At 41.4% G+C, this 21,164-nt stretch overlaps 1 protein-coding gene across 3 annotated transcripts in view; it reads right to left on the reverse strand.

Moving 5' to 3' along the window:
* The window catches only part of AFF3 (ALF transcription elongation factor 3), a 568,701-nt gene that overhangs the window by 508,959 nt on the left and 38,578 nt on the right, over positions 1–21,164 (reverse strand). For 2 of the 3 annotated variants that reach the window (XM_073897854.1, XM_073897853.1), the window contains exons 1-2: positions 20,929–21,005; positions 20,663–20,779 (exon numbers count right to left, since the gene is read on the reverse strand). In XM_073897854.1, coding sequence (XP_073753955.1) covers positions 20,663–20,715 — 53 coding nt within the window. In that variant the 5' untranslated portion in view covers positions 20,716–20,779; positions 20,929–21,005. Of the gene's footprint in view, positions 1–20,662; positions 20,780–20,928; positions 21,006–21,164 lie in introns of those variants that run through there. The other variant, XM_025869010.1, reaches the window with a different exon arrangement.

The following is a 21,164-nucleotide window of genomic DNA, read 5'->3' on the forward strand; positions in this document are numbered from 1 at the left end:
CCTATTAGTGCCCACTCCTTCCTCTGCAGCTGGAAACACTAACAAAGGAATACGGTTCTTAGACTTCTCCAGCACCACCTGGGCTTCTGCTCATAATGGAAACCGGCTCCTGCTAGAGCCGCTTGCACACTCAGGGAAGTAGGGTCACAGTCGCTTTGGAGAGTCTAATGCAGGCTCTCTGTAGGCCCTCTTCTCAGAAAAGATAAAGAGAAAAAAGAAAAATAAAAATGTGCATATGACCTTAGGGGTTTCCCTGACCTCCAGGTTTAGAATCCACTTTACAAGGCTGAAGAGGAAGAATGGGATCCAGAAGAGAGAGGAGAGTTGCGGGAGGGGGTGAGCATGGGGAGGAGGGCCAGAGAGACTCAGAGAGAGAGCCAGACCAAGTGACAACACAGAGAGAAGCAACCTTCTTCCCTTCTCACCTAGCCTGGGAATCGGGTCATTTGGGTTCTGGTCCAGGTTCTCATTTCTTAATGATCTTGAGTAAGTTTCTTAGAATAAGCCCTCAATTCCTCAATATATAAAATGAGGGGCATTAACTAGATAACTTTAAAGCACTTTACACAGATTAACTCTCTTAATCCTGACACCAATCCTTTGTGATAGGTATTATTTTTCTCCAGAGTTCACACCTGACAAAATAGTCATCCATAGTTAGCGAGCAACAAAGCAGGGGTAAAGAACTCAGATCATCTGGTTTAGGGTCCATGCTTTTAATCACTACTATGTTGTTACTGCTTTCAACCAACTCACAGACTAGGGAGAATTGTTCCTGTACAAAAACAAACTAACATTTTGACAGTGGAATGAATGAAACTATAAAATGCATACAGAATGCATAACTATAAAATTACTATATATGTAAATATAAAGTGGACGGACATTTTACGAAAAGGAAATTGCGTGGTGTCTTATACACACTGGTTGAGTACATTTATTTATTTATCATGAAGACTGCAGATAGCTTCATGTATCTTAATAATATTTAAAATACCAGAGAGATAACTCACTTTCTTGAAAGAATAAAATTATTTTCAACAAAGAATAGTTTATAAGTGTTAATGTCTTTACTGGTTGTCTATAGTACACTTCTTTAACCAGATGTATTTATTAGAATACTGCATATCAACTACTTTATTCCCAAGAAATACAGGAAAGGAGCAGACTAATTTATCGATGTCTATCTGAAAACAATTTGGGGAAGGCAATGAAGATACTAACCATGATATTAATAATAAACTAGAAAAAAAATGCTTAGGATTGTAGAATCACCTGTAATGCAATCAAATACTTTCTTAAAACCTTTACCAAAAAAAAAAAAAAAAAAATCCAAGTGACTATCAGGTTGTCTTGAGCATGTTATAGCTCTTTTTCAAAGCAAATGTATGAAATCTCCTACAGCACCTTGCTATCCAAGAGAGACTCATGATGTAAAATATCTTGCTCATGACCTTGGCTATGCCAATCCCCAATTCCATACCTTCACCCAAAGTCTTGGTCACCTCAATCTTACCTACCCATTACTGTAACATGAAAGTCCCCCATCAGGCCCTTTCTTGGCCTTTCAATGAACTCCCTAAACCCTAAATTCCAAAACCACTGACAACCTGACTGGTACCATTCCCAAATCCATTAAGCAAAATGGGTCTGCCAGAATCCTCCAGGACTGTGATCTTTTGTGCTTCAGTATGAACTCCTGGTACCCCACCCCAGAGACTGTATCCCCACGTGATGCTGGGAAGGAGCTAGACTTGAGAACACCTGGCCTACCTGATAGATATTAACATTTAGTTATAGGTATCAGTGTTCTCTGCTGTAAAATGAGGGAAATGGCTGGATAGATGACCTCCAGGTCTCCTTCCAGACAAGCTGATAGTCTATGAGTCCAGATTCTAGAGCTATTTCATGGATACTGCTTGCTTGCCAACCAAGACTTCATGCTTCTTCAAAGCACGGGCCACATTACTCTTCCATGTTTCCAAGCTAACACAGTGCTTCCCCACTTAGTAGGAGCTCAATAAACTTAGAATCATGAGTTTCTATGACTATGTCCTGCTGGCTGAGAAGAACTGGCAAGCTGAGCCTCAGATACTGCTGAATGACTGGCAAATTTTATGCAGATGTTGGTTTACATCTGTTACCAAGCTTACTCTATTGAAAGGAGGCTTTTCTAGCTGGCCTTTTGGAGTTTCCCACTGTCTGGCTATGAAATCTTCTTAACAAGGAAGTGTCATCATTGGAAAGTTAAGATTTACAGAAACTAAGAAACAACAATATTCCTTACATTGATATAGGCCTGAATAGTTTTCGAGTCATTTTCATATGTTACTCCCCTTAAGCCTCTCACAATAGCCCTTGGAGGCAGACAAGGCATACATCATCTGCATTTTACAAATGAGAAAAAGAATCCTAGGAGAGGTTAAGAACTTTCTCATTGGTGGGGGCGCCTGGGTGGCTCAGTTGGTTAAGCGTCTGCCTTCGGCTCAGGTCATGATCCTGGAGTCCTGGGATCGAGTCCCACATCGGACTCCCTGCTTGGCGGGGAGTCTGCTTCTCCCTCTGACCCTTACCCCTTTCATGCTTTCTCTCTCATTCTCTCTCTCAAATAAATAAAATCTTAAAAAGCAAAACAAAACAAAACAAAAAAAAGAACTTTCTCAATGGTGGAAATGGAATGAGACCCCAGGTCTTCACATTCTATCACTGAATCGGGGTGTCACAGAGGGGAGGCAGATGTGTGATGTCTGGCCAGGACAGTGGGGATTTGAGTTCGCTTCATTCATTTTATTTTGTTTGTTTTCCTTTGAATTTGAGTGTACTGAAGCAAGGTTGCAAAGTTTCCAACTGGCCACAGGCCCCATCACATCCAATTATGTAACTTGGTCTCTGGCCCCTAAAGTTATTTGAATTTGTGTCCCTGTGCTAAGTAATTATATTTACCTGCTTATATAAATATAAATAATTGTATCTTACCATATTATATAATATTTTATGAGCATATTCACATACCATATTTTATTTGCTCCTCATAATTCTGCCTACTGATTAGGAAACTAAGCTAAGAAGAAAATTTTAAGTGACTTCCACAGGGTCAGTACCTAAAATCTGAACGTGTCATATAAGAAATAACATTATGTGGGAATTTTTAAGCATACGCCAAGGTAAAGTTCTTTAGATAACCGTTACATAAGTGTCTGAACTTGAGTACTCAGGTAGGTGTATTCTGAAGTTTGATTATCACTTAAAGGACAGTCATTCGGAGTATGTGCAGAAATGAAGTTTCTGTATTTCCATGGGGCCAAGTCCCGGGAAAGTCACGTTCCTTTATTTTTCTCTCCAGTGTTCTTGAGTTTCCAATATCAAAGAATAAATTGACAGAAAGTCTTCCCAAAAAAGGAAGTTATTCATCAAAATACTGGCAAAATGAATCCAGCAACATGCAAAAGGATTATATACCATGACCAAGTGAAATATTCCAGGCATGCAAGGCTGGTACAACATACGACAATCAGTCAACATAACAGACCACATAAATAGAATAAAAAACAGCACCCACATGGTTGCCTCCATAGATATCAAAAGCCTTTGACAAAATCAAACACTCTTTCATGATAAAAACACTTAACAAACTAGAAATAGAAAGAAGTACTTCTTCAACCTGATAAAAGGCATCCATGAAAACCCACAAACAGTATCATACTTAATAGTGAAAGACTGAATGCTTTCCCCCAAGACAGGAATAATAAGCAAAGAAAGAATGTCTGCTCTCACCATTGCTATTCAGCATAGTACTAAACATTCTAACATGCCACTTAGGCAAGAAAAAGGAATAAAAGGTATCCAAATCAGAAAGGAAGAAGCAAAACTACCTCTATTGACAGATAACATGATCTTGCACATATAAAATCCTAAAGAATACACACACACACACACACACACACACACACACACACTAGGACTAATGAATCTATTCAGCAAGGTTGCAGGATACAAGATCAAGATACAAAAAGAAAGTAAAAATATCAGGGACCCATGATCCCATCACTAAATACTAGCAACTAAAAAGCTTGCTCTTTTAATTTCATTAATCTCAACCTGAGATGTAGAATATAAAATTCAGAATTTATTTTGGCTTTCAAGACTATCTATAATATTTGGTTAAGAAACGTGTTTCCTGGTATACACACAGTTCTGGAAAATGTGGAGGGAAAGGTACTTTTGTTTATAGAGCCAAGAAAGTGAAGTGATAAGAAATAGAAAAGATTGTGAAGCAACAAAAGAAATTCTGCCAGGCTCACTAAAGAACACTAATCTGTTCAGGTTTTACTTTTCTTCTAATGGGTTTTCTTCAAAGTACTTTATAGCAGTTGCAATTAGCTCAAAATATTGCATCTTGGTGCTCAGACAAACTAGAAAGTAATGACTACATTTTCAGTTATTTAGTTTATATTCTTACTTTGGCCCAGTCTCCCAGAGATTTTAAATACCATTAAACACTTCACAATATTGGTGTGGACTGTTTCCTTCTTCAATTTCATTAGTATTAACATAAAAGTGGTATATCATTCCAACAATATTGAACACGCTTCTTAGGTAACAGAAACTGTACATACACAGAAAGGAAGATTTTTCATTGTTTCAGAAAAGTATTACATTTGTTTCTTTTCTGAAAACTTGAATACAGACAGCCTGCTCTAAAATCTATAAGGTGTAAAGTGAACCAAGAGTAAGCCTAAACTCTGAGAGGTCCTGCTAAGTTCCAAGAAATTCCTTTCATACCATTTACCTTCAGGACCTCAATAAACATTCATTCACTCACATCAATGGTCAATTATCATTCCCTCTGTATTTGTAGGTTACCACATCTTCTTTTGTTGTTTAAATTTGTTGTAAACAAAAATCAAAACCAGACTCAAGTCATAAACAAAGCTTCAGTTAAAGAAAACATTAATGCAGCTTTTCTTTTCCTATAAATCAGATAGTTTATTGCCTGATTCCCTTCCAATTTATATACGGATTTTACTCTTCAATCACAATTTGATTCTAATTATTAAGTGGCAAAATCAAGTCATTAATTTAAGAACCTGGACATAATAATTGAATAATAGTATTCTACTATATATGATAAAGGCAAATTGCTTAAAAATGAAATATTAAGTAAACACATGGCTTTCAAAAATAATTTCCCTATTATTGTAAAGCTGATAACATGGAAACTTTGGCTCTTTGGGTGAAATGCATTTCACCAAATTTTTTCATCAGCCCCCCTTTCTGCAGTGAAAATTCAAAAAAGGTGATAAATTCCAGGAAAAGGAAAACCATGGGCCAAAATACAGAAAAATTCTATAATATAAAAGAACACGCTACCAGACAATTCAGGAAGGTCTTTTTCAAATCTTACTATTTTCCTTTAATTTAAAAATACTGATTAACAATAACAACAACAACAAAATACTGATGACCTGTACAGTAGGACTATATCATTGTTTTCAATTTTTCACTGTCTCCCTTTAGGAGGATATGCATCCCTGTAAGTGGCCAAGTGACTGGCACTACTGTTTTATAAAAGGAGGGTATTTGCCTTTCCTACTGATGTCAGGCTTGGGCTCATGACTGATTAGGCCGTTGAAATGGGAGCCATATGACGTATGCCACAGACAGCAAAAGCTCTTTCACTCCCTCCACCGAGAGGATGGCATGTTCCAAAAAAGGTATACTCTTGTCAGCCTAAATCCTAGAATGAAAAAGGCACACCAGGGCACAGCTGACCTTCAAGTACCACGGAATATGGGTAAGAATTACACTTTGAGATCGTAAGCCACTGAGATCTAGGGGTTATTCCCACAGCATTGCCTGACAAAAGCTGACTAATACAAACTACAATCCTAGCATTTAAACCACTTTGTCATTTTAATTTATCTGTAAGTAGACAAACCTGAGGGATGTCATAAACAAGCTTTAGGGAATGTTGATTTCACAATTCAGTATGAAAGAAATATGTAATGACTCATCTTGGTTTGCCAGAATCAGGCAATCTGATGTAAAGCTATCCTATGTTCTGTAGCAGCAATTAATGCAGTGATAAGAGAAGGGAACAGAAAGCACCCAAACCCGAAGTCTATAGAAACGATGAATACATCACTTAGGTTCACTGCACAGACCGCAATGGGCTGTCATCCAGCCAGAGAATCTGAGGTCATTCTAAGTCTGAAACTGGGGAGCAATCATATGGGGATGTATCAAAGTAGAGATAGGAGGTCAAGGTACGGTCATCCATCTGAAATGGTAGAAAGAACTCGGTTTGGTACAGATGAAAAATTACTAGAAATTTTGTCCCTGGGGCTATCCAAAGTCATTGCTCCTAAATCCACCTAAACATTTCAATAATATAACTGCTTCATCAATTTTCAAGTTCTCTGTCTTCATTGGTTTTTATTTCAATGGAAATGCATATAATTCTTTTTAAAAAATAGGTGTTTCTTAGCACATACATAGGGATCTTTATAATAACACTAAAGAGGATTGTGAAGTCACAAGAAAATATTTCTGCTCTCAATGGAAGAAAGTATTAGACTATCTTCTATTCTCATCTGTAGTCATTAAATAAACACAAGCCCAGACCTGGAAAAAAAATCAAGTTTTTAAAAAGATACAAACTGAGTGACTCACATAAATGCTTCTAAATATGTTTTAATCAACAGAATGGATACAGCCATTGAATACAATTGCTAACAAAAACATTAAGTAACCATGAGAAAAGAGTAAGGAATTAATAATAAAGTTACCATATTCTGAGGCTCCACTATGTGCCAGGCTACCTGTTTATATTATCTCATTTAATCTTCATGACACATCATGGCACAGGCATTATCACCATTTTATACAGGAAGAAACGGGCTCAGGAAGATTCAGTTACTTGCTCAACTAGAAAATGGCACAGTCATAATCTGAACCCACTGCATGCTGGTTCCAAATCCCTTGGCCTTCCCATTACCAGATGGTGTCTTTCTGGAATTTTGTCACCAAGTGGATTTTTAACCTACCTTAAAGTCTAATTTGTCTTCTACTCGAGGATTTTTACACATTTAAAATCATTTTTGTCATCTGTTTCAATATGTCACCATTCCTTATGCCAATAATCTATTAATTTTACCTCCCCTGAAGTGCTTATGACATAAATTAAGCCCATTTACTCTATCATTAAAGCAACACTTTTTATAGAATCAATCCTAGAGCTAGAAGAGATAGTCTGTCTTTCTGTAGAAACTAAAAAGAAACTGTAAGATAATCTACATAAAAAAGAATCAGCTCACACACAATTTCAGATTACCTTCATAAGGTACTTGTATTCATTTTATTGCTGCACCGTCATTATCATTATTAATAAAGTTACATTTAGGGGTTATGGTAGATTTGACCAGCTGTGGTGAACAGTTGTTATCATTTTCTTCATCCATTAAACTTGTCAAAGTAGTGGTTTTATGAGTATACAAATAATTAAAAGAGAACATATAGACAATGTATTTTTATATATTTTAAACACTGACAACTAGTAGCTAAAATGGCAATGAATTACAATCTTTGCACAGTAAAACCTGTTTCATTGGAATTCTAGTCCAAAATACACAACTTGGACACAATATATTATTCCTTCTGAATTAAAAAGTTCAAACTAAATATTAAGATGTTTTTCCATATGTATTGCACTGTATCTGCTAGAAACTATAAACATATACGTATAAAATCACAAATATTTTAAGACTGGAAGGAACCTTGGAACTCATGCCCTATGATTCCATCACTGGTGCTGGTTGGCTACACGTGAGGACTGGAGCCAGACCGCCTGGACTAAAACCCCAGCTCTGTACACACTAGTGGTGGGGCTTTGGATTAAGTCACTTTACACCTTTATTTCCTGCTCTTGATATAAAATAAAGAATAACAGAAGCTACTCACAGGTTATGAAGATTAAATGAGATATGATACATGTAAGGGGTTCACTACACTTTCTTACATACAAGAAAACCTAAGAATCCCTGAGGCCAGATGGGCTAAGTGTCCTTCTCAGGAGATAGAGCCATTAATGTCAGAAGACCATGCTGGGGCACCTCACCCTGTCAGTCTTCTTAAAAATCCACTTGAACAGTCCTCAGTTAGAAAAGTCTACAAATTTTTTCCTGGCTACAGAGCTTCATCCAATTACTTCCGAATCAAAATTACTTTTAAAAACACTCTAATTAAATTACAGATGGTGTGACATAGATTTATGCTAAAGTGGTGTATGCAGACTTTTCATTCATTAGTGACTTATTCAAAACTATGAAACATTTATTATTTACATTTTAGAGTCTAATATTTGATACTATCGTCTTCTCTATGGTTCCATGCCCCAAAACTTCCATTTCCCACAGGTATTTGTTTAAGAAGTCTCCACCACCCCCAACATATCTACATCTATAACCACCCACATGTTCTTCCTCTTCCTCTGGGCCTGGCGCAGCCCGCCCACTTCCTTCTCTGAGACATGCCTCCATCCATCTGCCCTACCTTTCCACTCAGAATCTCCACTTCCCCACTTGCTATCCATTCTTGCACCCCCACTGCCATCCCATCAACCACTTCAACCTTCTCATGTTAAGTGACTACTCTAAAGCAGTTGACCTGGGGGGACCCCGCTTTCTCATGGTCTCCTACCTCTCCAACCATTTGTATTCAACCTCCTTCAAGGGCTGCGTTCCCTCCCACTGCCCCTCTGTGTCCTCAGCTTAATTCTCATTCTCTCCCCTCTTCCTGGATAATCTTGTCCAATCTCACAGCTCTCATCAGCACCTGTATGCAGGTAACTCCCAAATCTTTATTTCTGTCCTAACCTTAACTGTTATTATCATACAGTAAACTTTCCACAGGCAATTCTACCTGCATGGCCCAAGGCACTTCAAATGCAACATATTTCAATCTAACCACTTCATCTTTCCCCATTCAGCTTGCTCCTCCTCTTATATTCCCTACCTCATCACACAAGCTAAATGTTCTAAAAGCATCTTTGGTCCTTCATCGTCCCTCATTCCTCTATCCAGTCCAGTCAGTCACCAAGTTCTGCCCATATAATCACCTAAACACCTCTCCCCTGCCTCCCCACCCCCCCGCTCCATCCTCATTGGCCTCATCTTGGCAGCCATCAACTCCCTGACTGACCTCCTGATCCTTACAGCCACCAGAATCATCCATGGACAATGCCTTCTAGAAATAATGATAAAATGCAAATGTGACCATTTTGTTCCCCTGCTCAAAGTCCTCAATAGCAGGCTATCACCTACTGGAAAGTGTTCAAGCTCCCTGGAATGCCAAGCAAGGCCTTCCAAGGCTTGACTCCCAGGGATCCTCCCGCCCGCCCCATTCCACCCCTACTATTCCTTATCTTGAATGCTTCAGACCTGCAACTTACCAGAATTCATCACTGTTCATAACATGCTATTTTTCACCTTTTTGCCTTTGCTTACCCTTTGCACTATTGTATCTACCCACATTCCCCCTACTCCCAGCCTAACTCCTCTTCATCCTGTAAAACTCAGATATAATTTTCTCCACGAATCTTCCCTAAAACTCCACACTGGAAAGGGTACCCTTTTATGTACTGCACAGGATTCCCTATTAGAGCATATAAAAACTCTACTGAGATTATTTAAATAATCTGCTCCAGGCTAAAGCATAAACACATCAAGGGCTGGAAAAGTGATCTATTCATTTTCTGTGTCTGGTTCAGTAAGTGGTTGTTCTTCTTCTCAACCCAGAAACCTATAAATCTAGAGGAAGAAAGTTACAAAGAGCAGCTTAAAGCATCCATACTGTGTTACATTATTGTATATGATATTTTAGGACTTTAAAATATTACTTTTGTCCTGCTGAGGGATAAGAGTAAGGAAAAGAATAGAAACTAATTTATGTAACTAATTATTACCTAAATATTAGAAACTAAATACCATACTTCCTTTTTAGACTATAAATATTTAATTTCCATACTGAGAACTTGTTAACTCAGCCTTGGAATATTTATTCAAGTTGAGGGGGGAGAGGGTGGCTAGGTAACTGGTTGAATAGGCCAGGTTTCCAACAACAGACCTTTCTCAGGTAGTCCACTCACACTCAAAGATTAAACTCTACTTATTAAAAACAAAACAAAACAAAACAAAAAACACTCTAAAGGAAAGTCGCCTAAAAGATTTAGTTCTCAGGAGAAGCCACGCCATATTCTGAAGAAGGACCTATCTTCAATGAAAGGAACAGAAATAAGAGTCCATGTGGCACCAGCTGAGCAGCCCTGTCCTACACGTGGACACACTTCTGAGGACTCAGCAGGCTCTGCATACAACATCTGTTCTGAGCTCTGACTATCCTATAGCAACAGATGTGTCTGGTCCTCAGACACAGCATGGACTTTATCTGCATCACCCTAACCCGAGCACAGACAATATAGGCCAGGTCAGAGGCTTCATCCTACAGAGTTACACAGCCAGAGGTACAATTGGTATACCACAGTAAACTATTAAACCATTTGATTTTACATCAAAAAGAGGAGGCTATTACATATAGATGTCAGTTGGAATACTATGGTTTTTCCGATTACTACTGATGCTACTACCTATTTCCTCAGGACAACAGACAACTCATATATTTTGCTCAAAGGGTCCCACCCTCCCATTGGGTAAGTCCTCATTTCCACCACCACTGCAGATCATGAGAAGAGCTGGCAGGACATTCCAGAAAATGGAAGGACCAAAACACTCCAGATCCCAAGCCTCTATTTCAGTGAGCTGCAGAGTCCATGGCCCATGAAGATACATGCCTCTTAGCCTGAGGTAACATCCTCAAACTCCAACAGCATTTTCTTGCTCGGCAATTCTGAAAAAATGACACCAGTGGGCTCTCTGCCATGGAATATGGTTGGTATAAAATGGAGCAAGCAAGGAAGGGCCATGCTGATGGCCTGTCTTCTCAGTCAAGGCCAAAAGCCTGAATAATGTAACCAAAGTTCAGAATTTAGCTGAACATCATCAATTGCTTTTTTGTTCTTAAGGAACTCTTGGGTGTTTCTTCTTAGGACCCAACAGAGCAAACCCCTGACTCTGAGAGTCCTTTTTTTTTTTCCTCAGAGTTGTCTAAATCACCTGACTATTCTGCTATTTGTACCATATATTAATAGCCAATAAATAGTGTTTTCTCTTCTGTAAAAGAAAATATATTAATTTGGTAATATTAGTACAAACCAAAGCAATACCAAACACTTGCCTTCCTTATTATGGGCCTAACCTATCTTCACTCTTGAGGGAAAAAGTTTCCCTCCCCTCCTCCCAATCTGCAAGATAAGTTAAATTAGTGGAATAATTATAAGAAATTATTAAACACAATTAGACAGCATAATGGATTATGCTATATACGGCAGCACCATTACCACTAGAAGTAGAAATAAGGAGTCTTGCCACAAACAATGGGCTAAAAGCCATCTCAAGCACTTCCTCTGTAGGTTCCCATGCATCCCAAGACTGCAAGATTTGAACTGATCACTATTATTTCTGAAAAGCCAGCTTTCTTTTCCAAATCTGAAATAGTCACAATTGTTTAAACCCAGTGTGGCTTGCTCTTATCAGCAACAGTCTCCTATGCCATTTCAGAGAATGGAAATGTGCATGTGCACACACACACACAAACACACACACACACACACACACACCTTCATTAAGAAGATAAAGTAAATAAACTTCCTGCCAGTCTCACAGCACATTCAAAGTCAACTGTGCTGTATTTACTCACATAATTATTCTGATCTGCACTTATTTTTCTAATGAAATAGGACTGGCAATTAAACCCGGAAACTGCAGCTCTGTCTGACCACCTGATGGACTCAGGGCACTCTGCGGTCAGGGCTGAGGGAGCGGGTAGCTGGCAGCCCTGGGAGAGAAGGCTCCCACCCGAGGTGCCTGAGGCTTGCCCTTGGTTCCCCTTGGAGCTTGAGTTTTGATTCCTCCCAGGACTTGAGGCAAGATGCAATTTGCAGCTATGGCCACAGGGTAGTGCAGTCATTCTGCAAACAGCTGCCCCTCTCCCCCACCACTGCCACCTCCCTTCCCCTCAGCACCCTACCTCCCCAGTTCCCTCCCAAAGAGAGAGTGGCTGGGAGAGAATGCAGACATTTGGTCTGAGTCCTGGGCACCTACAGGAAGGATTGTGCGATTCCCCAACAAATCCAGGAGTGCCTGGAAGACCTGGTATCCAGTTACTCTGAGCATTCGCTCCTGACGCAAAAGGACCTGGCCTTCGAAGGACTGACAAGAACTGTAAAGCTGTAAAAAGTGATTAGCCTATTTATTACAAACTTTGTTTACTTGGGCTTTTATGTTTATTTACCACTGTATCCCCCCTAGGATACAATGAACCACCCCCTCACTCATCAAAATTGTATTAGAAAGACCCACAAAAATAAAACAAATGCCGCATCTAAATGTAACTTCAGAGAATTATGGAATTGTAATGTTATTACACAACTACCCCCACCCAAATAAAGAGAAGAAAATGCAGAATTTCAAAAGAGCTTCTTTTTAAAGAAATTTTTTTTCTCATTACTCAGTTTGGTCTGTGGACCAGCAGTTTACCAGGGAGCTGGTTAGAAATGCAGAATCGTAGGCTCACCATTGACCTATTAAACCATAATGTATATTTTATCAAGGTCCCTAAGTTATCTGAAGGCACATTAATGTCTGAGAAGCACTGGCCTGGGTGATAGTTAAGTACACTGACCTATGTTCTCAAAATAGTTTTCTAAACCCTGGGTCTTTTCTTTCTCAAGATACATTGTATAGAAAGAACAAATATATCCTGAAATTGGAAAATAAAAACAGATTATTTCCCAGAACCAGTGATGATCCGCTAAAGGTTTTTTCTATCTAAACTGCCAGGTAACTAATTAACATTTCAATGAATATTGACAGAAAATTTGTTCTGTCACTTCACAACTCAGGTAAACAGTAGAGATATGACAACAAAAATTTAACCAAGACCACCAGACTCATATTACAGCACTCCAGAGGATTTCTGAAAACTAATTTCCTGTCCATAAAAAAGGAAAATTAAAATTATCTTCAGCATCAAGGTAACACATAACTCTAAGCTGAGTTGTTATGTTAGTAGTCTTCAAATTACAGTTCTTTTTGTTTACCTCAGCTAACAATGAGCCCCCTGGGAAGAAATTATGTGAAGAAGTTTAAGTACCCTCTATGCCGTCCTCCACATGTGAGTGGAAAAATTACAAAGGGAAAAAATACACAAGAGAAAATTAATGACTTCTGCACTCTTTGATTCCTGCTCTCCTACAATGGGAATGAGCACAGATTTTGAAGGTGGAAGAACTCAGATAACTTACTGCTGCTGGTTCCCTGACCCAGGAATCATTTTCTACAGAGTAGCTGGCAGGGCATATACTGCCTCCTACAGACAGGGAATTAATTGTTACCGTCTGAGACACCCGGGTCACATCCCCTTTAGATATTCTCACACCCCTGATCTTACCGGTGCTCTGGAACAACCCAGACCAGCTCTCGAGGCCCCCTTCCCTTTGAAACTCCTTCAACCCCTCCAGGGCCCCTATCATGTCCCCAGGGGTTAGTTTCCGTAGACTAAACCCATTTCGTTTCTTGGATGGTGTGGTGTCCTCTTACCCTGGTAATAAGTGTGTATTTTGTTTCTATTGAAACTAAATTATGATTAGCCTGACATAATTTAATGAGACCCACAGTGCCAAATGAAGTCATTTGATGTAATGGGTGGTAATTCAATACATTCTCAGTGAAACATCAAAGATTATGTAATGGTTAATATATCTACATATGTTAGTAGTACAACCACCAGTGAGGGTGTATTTGTCTGCTAGACTATGATATACAGCTAAGAAAAACTACCAACCTCCACTCCAAACGTCCCTGGATCCCACTGCCAGGGACAGAACTCTGTACCAGATGGATGACCTGACCCAACGTGGCCTTTCTGTATCCTTCCTTGTTTATGATAAAGAGACTTTTTAAGGAAGCGAAGGGTATTAAAAGAACTACATTTGGCATTCACAAAGCAATTGACACTTTTATTACTTAACATCACAACCTTATGAGGTAGGCCAGTATAAGTGCTGTCATTTTATAAGTGATTAAACCAAGACTGAGAATAGGAAATGAGAAAAATCGTGAGCTGCCCAGGGCCAAACAGAAAGCAAGGTTGGAGCCAGCTGAATTCAGAAACCTCAATTAAATTCCCAGACAAAAGAAAACGGGCAATATTTAAAATAAGTTTTATGGATTTCACTTTGAAATAAAACAAGGAAACATTATGTTACCAATAAATGATATTAAAATAGTCTTTTATGGCCTTGATTTTACTACCACGGCTTTATTTTCAAAATAAAGAAAATTTAAACAGGCAAACTTATTCCAGGTTTAAATTCCATTTATATACAAAAAATCTTGCATTCCTTTCGAGATTCTTTTTTGTCCTAATTTGACTGCTATGCTAACCAATATTATGCCAAAGGGCCTCATACAAGTTGCTACATCTAAAGTGTCATTGATTAGAACCATTCTGGTTCATAGGGACATTCTCCCGAAATAGATACCGAGTATTTTATAACCCTCCTACATTTTCACAAAAGAGAATCTGGAACACAGGAAAGAATCACTTCCCCACACACAATACTCATCTTCATCATCATCAGAAAGCATGTGGTTAAAATTCATCTGCACATCCAGTGTGCATCCTCTCTGGTAACAGTGTGGCCCCCAGCCAAGCCTGAATCCTCAACTTCAATACCATACATTAGGCAGTCTTCCCACCTGGTTTTCTCCAAAACACACCTACCCACAGTCAGGCTGATGCTCCTTACACTTGGGAGCAGCACTCAGCTCCCTGGCCCCAGCACTCCACAGCTTCCCATGGACACCTCCTTGCCTCCTGCACCCAGGCAACCAGCTCCTTTCCAGGCTGCAGCCCACAGCCCCCTGCAAGCTCCTACCCTGAGAGCCACTTGTAGAAATGTTTTCTTCCCAGCATGTGCTGAGGCCTTTCCAGAGCTCTGGGTACGTTCTGGGGCATTCAAAGAGAACCGCTGCTGCCAGACATACAGCCACCTTGGGCCGCTAAGAATGTGCACAATCAACCCGCCTGCTCTCCACCAGTCACCCTGCAGAGAACATGTGGAGGGTCCCTGCGTGCACCTCTCCTCCTGCCCTCTGTGTTCTACTGAACTGCTCTGACCCCAAGAGCCCACAACAGGGATAGTGGTAGGCCTTGAACTGTTTGCTTTGCTGGGGCTGTAGGAAAAGGGTCAAGGTACCTGAGGGTCAAGGTCAGGAATCTGGAGCAGTTTTCTGACCCTGTGCAGGGCCCAGGAAGCCTAACTAGGAGGCATGAGTGAAGCCATGGCCTGGGCATGTTCACTGGCAGTTGATTTGAAGAGGACCAAATGTGTCAGTAGGTATTACTGGGAAGCACCACAGTGTGGCTTCTGCTTCACTCCCCCTCCCCCATAGGAACATGGGGGTGCAAGGAGTTTTCAACCCATGGGAAGATGGAAAATAGAATGGAAACAGAATAGAAAATATCCAAGTGCCTCGCACATAGTAAGGGTAAGTGTTACTTTGTGACAGTTGTTGCAGTTACCCACAAAGTGTCTAAATGTTAAATGATTTATTACTGTTAGTCATGGTCTAAACATTTGAAAGCCACTGTCCCATAGTACCTATCATGTAGTAATGCTTAACACTCTGTGAATTGTTGCTGAATGAACAAATTGATAAGTATGAAACAATCCATTTATCACAACTTCAAAGGTTCCAATTTGAAAAAATATAAAGTATAACGCCTATCTGAACAAAAGTAAATGGATTCTGGCTTATGCGAAGCTACGGGGGGTGTGGTGAGAGAAATCTGAGTATTTCTATTGTATTTCGATAGACTTTCTCCCCAATAACTAAAATGTTTTATATATAAGGAAGATTAAAGACAATTTTGTCTAAGTTCATTTGGAAAACTTTTCCCATTCACTGAAACTACCTACTGATTACAAAAGTTCTGCATCTTTAAAATGCCTAGTATAGGTAATTCTACCATGATTCATAAAAGATCTTTCAGAGACACCATGAAAGCCTTTGTTCAAGTTCTTTCTTTGCTCAAGATGCCTCTATGTCCTCTCAATACCCCGACCCCCACCATCTGTAAAAATCCCATTCATCTTCCAAGGCTTAGTTCAAAGGCCACCCTTTCCATGGAAGCGTTTTTTGTTTGTTTGTTTGTTTTTTACTCAATTTTTCCTCTTTCCCTCCGCTACTACCCACCCCAGTCCCAAATATGGTCTTCTCTCTTCTGAATCCCCAGTGTTGAAAACTTCCTTTTTTATTTGTATACTCATCTCATTCCCCACTAGATAATCACATGCACAACCCACAGTTCACTCATCTTTGTACTCCTTATAGCAATCAGCACCAGGTCTTACACTTAAGAAATATCAATTAATATTTAAGTGAACAAATGAAAGTAATGGTTAGCCTGTTAAAAGGGATGGTCACTATTTTAAAGGCCCTGAGGAATGGTTTCTATGTCCAGCAGCTGATCAAAAGCTGGTGGAGAAAAGGAAGGAGCAGATGGCAAGAGAGTGGGAGGTTGACGAGAGGTGCTGTTCCTCAGGATATCTGCCCCTGCAAACTTACTGAATCTCCACCTTTTCTGGGATCCAACTCTACCCAATGAAGCTATGGAGCCAGGTGCAGGATAAGTGCCCTCACCTTGTTCCAAGAGTTCTACTCTTGCTTTAAACCAGAAACGGGAAGTGAAATTAGAAGTAGAAATTAGGGCTACTCTTTTCAACTTTAAGTAAGGCTGAAAGGAAAAGCTGAAACAACTATCTGGACCATTTAGACTCAGAAGGCCTCCTTTGAAAAATAAGTATGGGTGTTTGGGCAGAGTGGGGGTGGGGCGGGTACAAGGAAGTGGGGGAGATGGTTCTTGAATTACTTGATTTTTTCAACAATACCAAGCTTTTCTCTTCATACTGTCTATACAGTCATTTGGGGACACTTTCTGTGACCATTAGACTAAGCTAGCTCTAGTTCAAAGCCACAGTCACAACTAATAAACCGCAATTTGTTTTTTTGGAAAAGAGTGCCTACCAACTGGAAAGAACTATTAGGGTTTAAAATACCATTCTCCTTTGCCATTAACCTGTACCTTTCCCCACCCTCTCCAAAGAAACATTTTTTCCTAAGATGAATTAAAACAATAAGTTTTTAGTGGTGTTTATTTTAAATTTATAGATATTTATAGTTAACTCATGTAGGGCAGGCATGGTTTGCTAAATCATGGTTTTTTTCAGATTTTTAATTTTAGATCAGTATCTTTTAGGGTTCTGACCTCTTTCTTTGGTATTTTAACAGAACCTTAACTTACAGTCCATCAAGGTTTTGTTTTGTAATTAACTTCAGAGATGCCGTCATAAACTGGGAGACATCTGCAGCACTGTCGAAAATGCACTGGATTCAGAGTCAGAAAACTGAGTTTTGAGAAGTTAATGGTTGGTTCGAATATGGCTCCTCCATTTCTAGATGTGTGACCTTGGGCAGGTTACCTGATCTTCCCCACTCTCAATTTCCCAGTCTGTAAAATGGGAATAGTAACAGATAATATTTCCTAAGGCTGTTGTGAAGGCTAAATGAGCTAAAACATATAATGCACTTAGAACTGTGCCTGGTAGGGCACCTGGGTGGCCTAGTTGGTTAAGCGACTGCCTTCGGCTCGGGTCATGATCCTGGAGTCCCAGGACTGAGTCTCACATCAGGCTCCCTGCTCAGCGGGGGGTCTGCTTCTCCCTCTGACCCTCTTCCCTCTCATGCTCTCTATCTCTCATTCTCTCTCTCTCAAATAAATAAAATTAAAAAAAAAAAACAAAAACAAAACAAAGAAATGTGCCTGGTAAATGGTAAGCGTTCAGTCAATGTTAGTTTAAAAATTTTGCTCTCGGGGTGCCTGGGTGGCTCAGCTGGTTGAGTGTCTGCCTTTGGCTCAGGTCATAATCTCAGGGTCCTGGGATCAAGCCCCACATAGGGCTCCCTGCCCACTGGGGAGTCTGCTTTTCCCTCTCCCTTTGTCCCTCCCGCCCCCCGCCGTGCATGTGTGCTCTAACAAATAAATAAAATCTTTAAAAAAAATTCTACTTTCATTTGTTTTATGGTCTCATAGAGACCTTTTACCATTCAAAGCCTCCATTTCCTTATCTATAAAATGAGACTCCTACTACTTACCACCTCCAGGATTGTTATGAGATTCAAATAAGAAAAAAATGGATAAGAAAACATTTGACACACAGAAAGTACTCAAATGCTAGTTATTTTGGATCACTTATAAACTTAAAAATAAACCATAACACTGAATTAGAAAATATGCAAAAATTCATCCATAAACTGAGAAAAGGTCTATGTTAGAAATGCACACTCAAGAAATATGGTTTATCTTTAACTTATCAGAAATATATAAGCTTTTGTAAAATGTAAATTTTACATCTGCAAACTAGAAACACTCTCTCAGTCAAGCCAAACTGTCCCACTATACTGTAAGCAAGAAGGCCTGCACATTTTCATAAGCCAAAGATAAACTGACGCACTGATTAAATGCTGATTGCATGTACAGCAACTTTTTAAAACTGCTTATTTTTTTTTCATTTTTAAAAAAGAACAAATGTGCTGTCGGTAATGTAAATTTTAAGTCAATGCAATAGACATTTATTGTATAACTGTGCTCCAGGTAACCCGGAGGATTTTGGCAACTAAGCATGCAAAGAGAAATAAAGCTTAGATCCTATGCTGGGAAAGCCCACAGATTAGAGCTGATAATTTCAAAATATTACTTGTAAAAGTCATGAGGGGGCTTCAATTTGAATCAGCAAACTGACAAGCACCATAAAAACATGCCAAAGCAGTAAGTTCTTCCCTTTGACTGAAAAACTGTCTTTTAAAAGCAAAAGTCATTTTTAAAGCACAGTTTCTATCGAGAAAACTATTAAATTTGGGCCAGAAACCAACATTTCTAAACGTAAACCTGTAAAATAACAGGTATCTGTAAATGAAAGACTGAAATAACCCCAGGAGCAACAAGACAGTAATTAGCAACTTTTATAGAGTAATAACATCTTTCATATTCTTTCTACACTGGCTCTTTGAAGTTTCCAGCATAATATATGAAAGTTTTATTACATCAGGGCCCATCTTTGTGTATTTTATAAGCACCAGCATTATGCAGAGCAAGGCGTAGTTACTCATCATCGGATTTTTTTTTAAGAAACTGCTCAATAATGCACTAGCTTTGTGTCCAGTTTAGTTTGTTACACCTGGCTTTAGAAAGATAAAAGTCACTAGAAGCCTCAGTCACTGGAAATAATCCACATATCATCTATATAACCTATAAATCTTAAAGCAGTTTAGCTTTAAAATTGTACATTGCATATTCATGTGCACACCACTTGCAGTTTTAGACACATGTGAACTCTTTACTGAATTAAAGCAAAAAAAAAAAAAATTACCAGAGGCAGAACAGAGTGCAGTTAATATGCTTGTTCCAGCAGATGTTCATTCCCGTAAATATTAAACATAACACAAGTTCCTCCAGGAATATGTGGGCAGTAATTTAACCACCTGAATAGGGCTGGTTGGAAACATTTAGGAGATGGGGGGGGGGGGGGGGGGTAGAATAAGGGGGATGCTGAAGCAGCCAATGGGATTTTTGAGAAACCCGCAGCGAGAATTAAACTGCTTCTAGCGGCGATTTACCTACAGCAGCTCCTCAACGTGAGAACGCGGAGCAACAGATCCCGGAGTGCTCCCCGGGCCACCCGCTCCCCAGGCTACGAGCTGTGAGCGCGGAATAAAGGGACACGCGGGGCGCCGGGGTGGGGAGGAGGAGGAGGAGGACAACTGTGGCGAGGTGTGAAGAAAGGGCCCGAAGGAATTGTGAACCTCGAGGAAAGGAGTCTCCCTGGGCCAAGGCCTCTGGAATTCCCGCACGGAGAAACACTCGCCCCCTGTCCCCGGTGTTCACTTTCCATCTCGGGTGGGAGCGGGTAGGAGACAGAAAAGATGTAGCCGCCCAGACCCGGCGCCTCCAGGCAGGAGGCTGGAGCATCCTCTAAGGGCACTTCGCAGCAGCACCAACTCCAGGGGGTCGCTGGTGTGAACCAGAGGCTCTTAGGGAAGAGGGAGGGCGCAAATGAAGCGAAGGGAGGGGAGAGGGTTCTAGGGGCCGAGGGGTGGATCCCCAGGCACTAGTGACACGTTCTAGAAATCGGGTCTTTTTCTCTCCATGGCTGAGCTCTGCCCCCCGGCTCCCCAGATCACCAGCCCCTGGGCTGGGGCGGGCAGCCCCGGGCGAGAGGACAGGAAAGGGGGGCAAGAAGACGGGAAGGCGGCCGTCCATCCACCCGGGGGAGGCAGGAAGGAGCCGGGGGAGCGGGCGCCCCCGGCCCACCCCACCCCCACGGCCGCCGGCCGCTTCGAGCCCCCCGCCCAGGTAAGGGCGCGCGGGCCGCCGCGGCCGCCCGTCACCACTCCCGCGTGCCCAGGCGGCCGGCACAGGGACTCACCACAGCGACTCGAGGTCCCATTCCTGGAGCAAGGCTAAGTCGAAGCTGTCCATGGTGGGAGGTGTCAGCGCCGCCGCCGTTGCCGCCGCTGCCGCCGAGGCTCGGGCCGCCCGCGCGCTGCAACGAAAGGCGCCGCTCAAGGTGCATCCCAGCCGCGCCTGAGCGGCCACCGCCCGCCCGCTGCCCGCCCCCGGGTCGGGCTTCCCTGCGCCCCCCGCCCCCGACTCTCGGCCCGCCGGGCGGGCGGCAGCAGCCGGCGCACTCACCCGCTCCTCGGCTCCCGCGCAGGCACACTCAGGACAGAGCGGCGAGCTCGCCGCGCCGCCGCCGCCGCCGCCGCCGCCACCGCCTCGCCCCCTCCCTCCCCGCGCCCGCCCCTCCTCCCCTCCCTCCAGGCGGCCCGGCCCGCTGCAGCCGCCGCCGCCGCCGCCGCCGCCGCCGCGGTGCTCTGCGCCCGCCCGCCCGCCTCTTTCTCCTCGGGGAGGCGCGTGTGCGCGGGCGA

The sequence above is a fragment of the Callorhinus ursinus genome, unplaced genomic scaffold (assembly GCF_003265705.2).
Source record: "Callorhinus ursinus isolate GAN/ISIS: 27379988/994484 unplaced genomic scaffold, GSC_fseal_2.0 scaffold10, whole genome shotgun sequence".
NCBI lineage: Eukaryota > Metazoa > Chordata > Mammalia > Carnivora > Otariidae > Callorhinus > Callorhinus ursinus.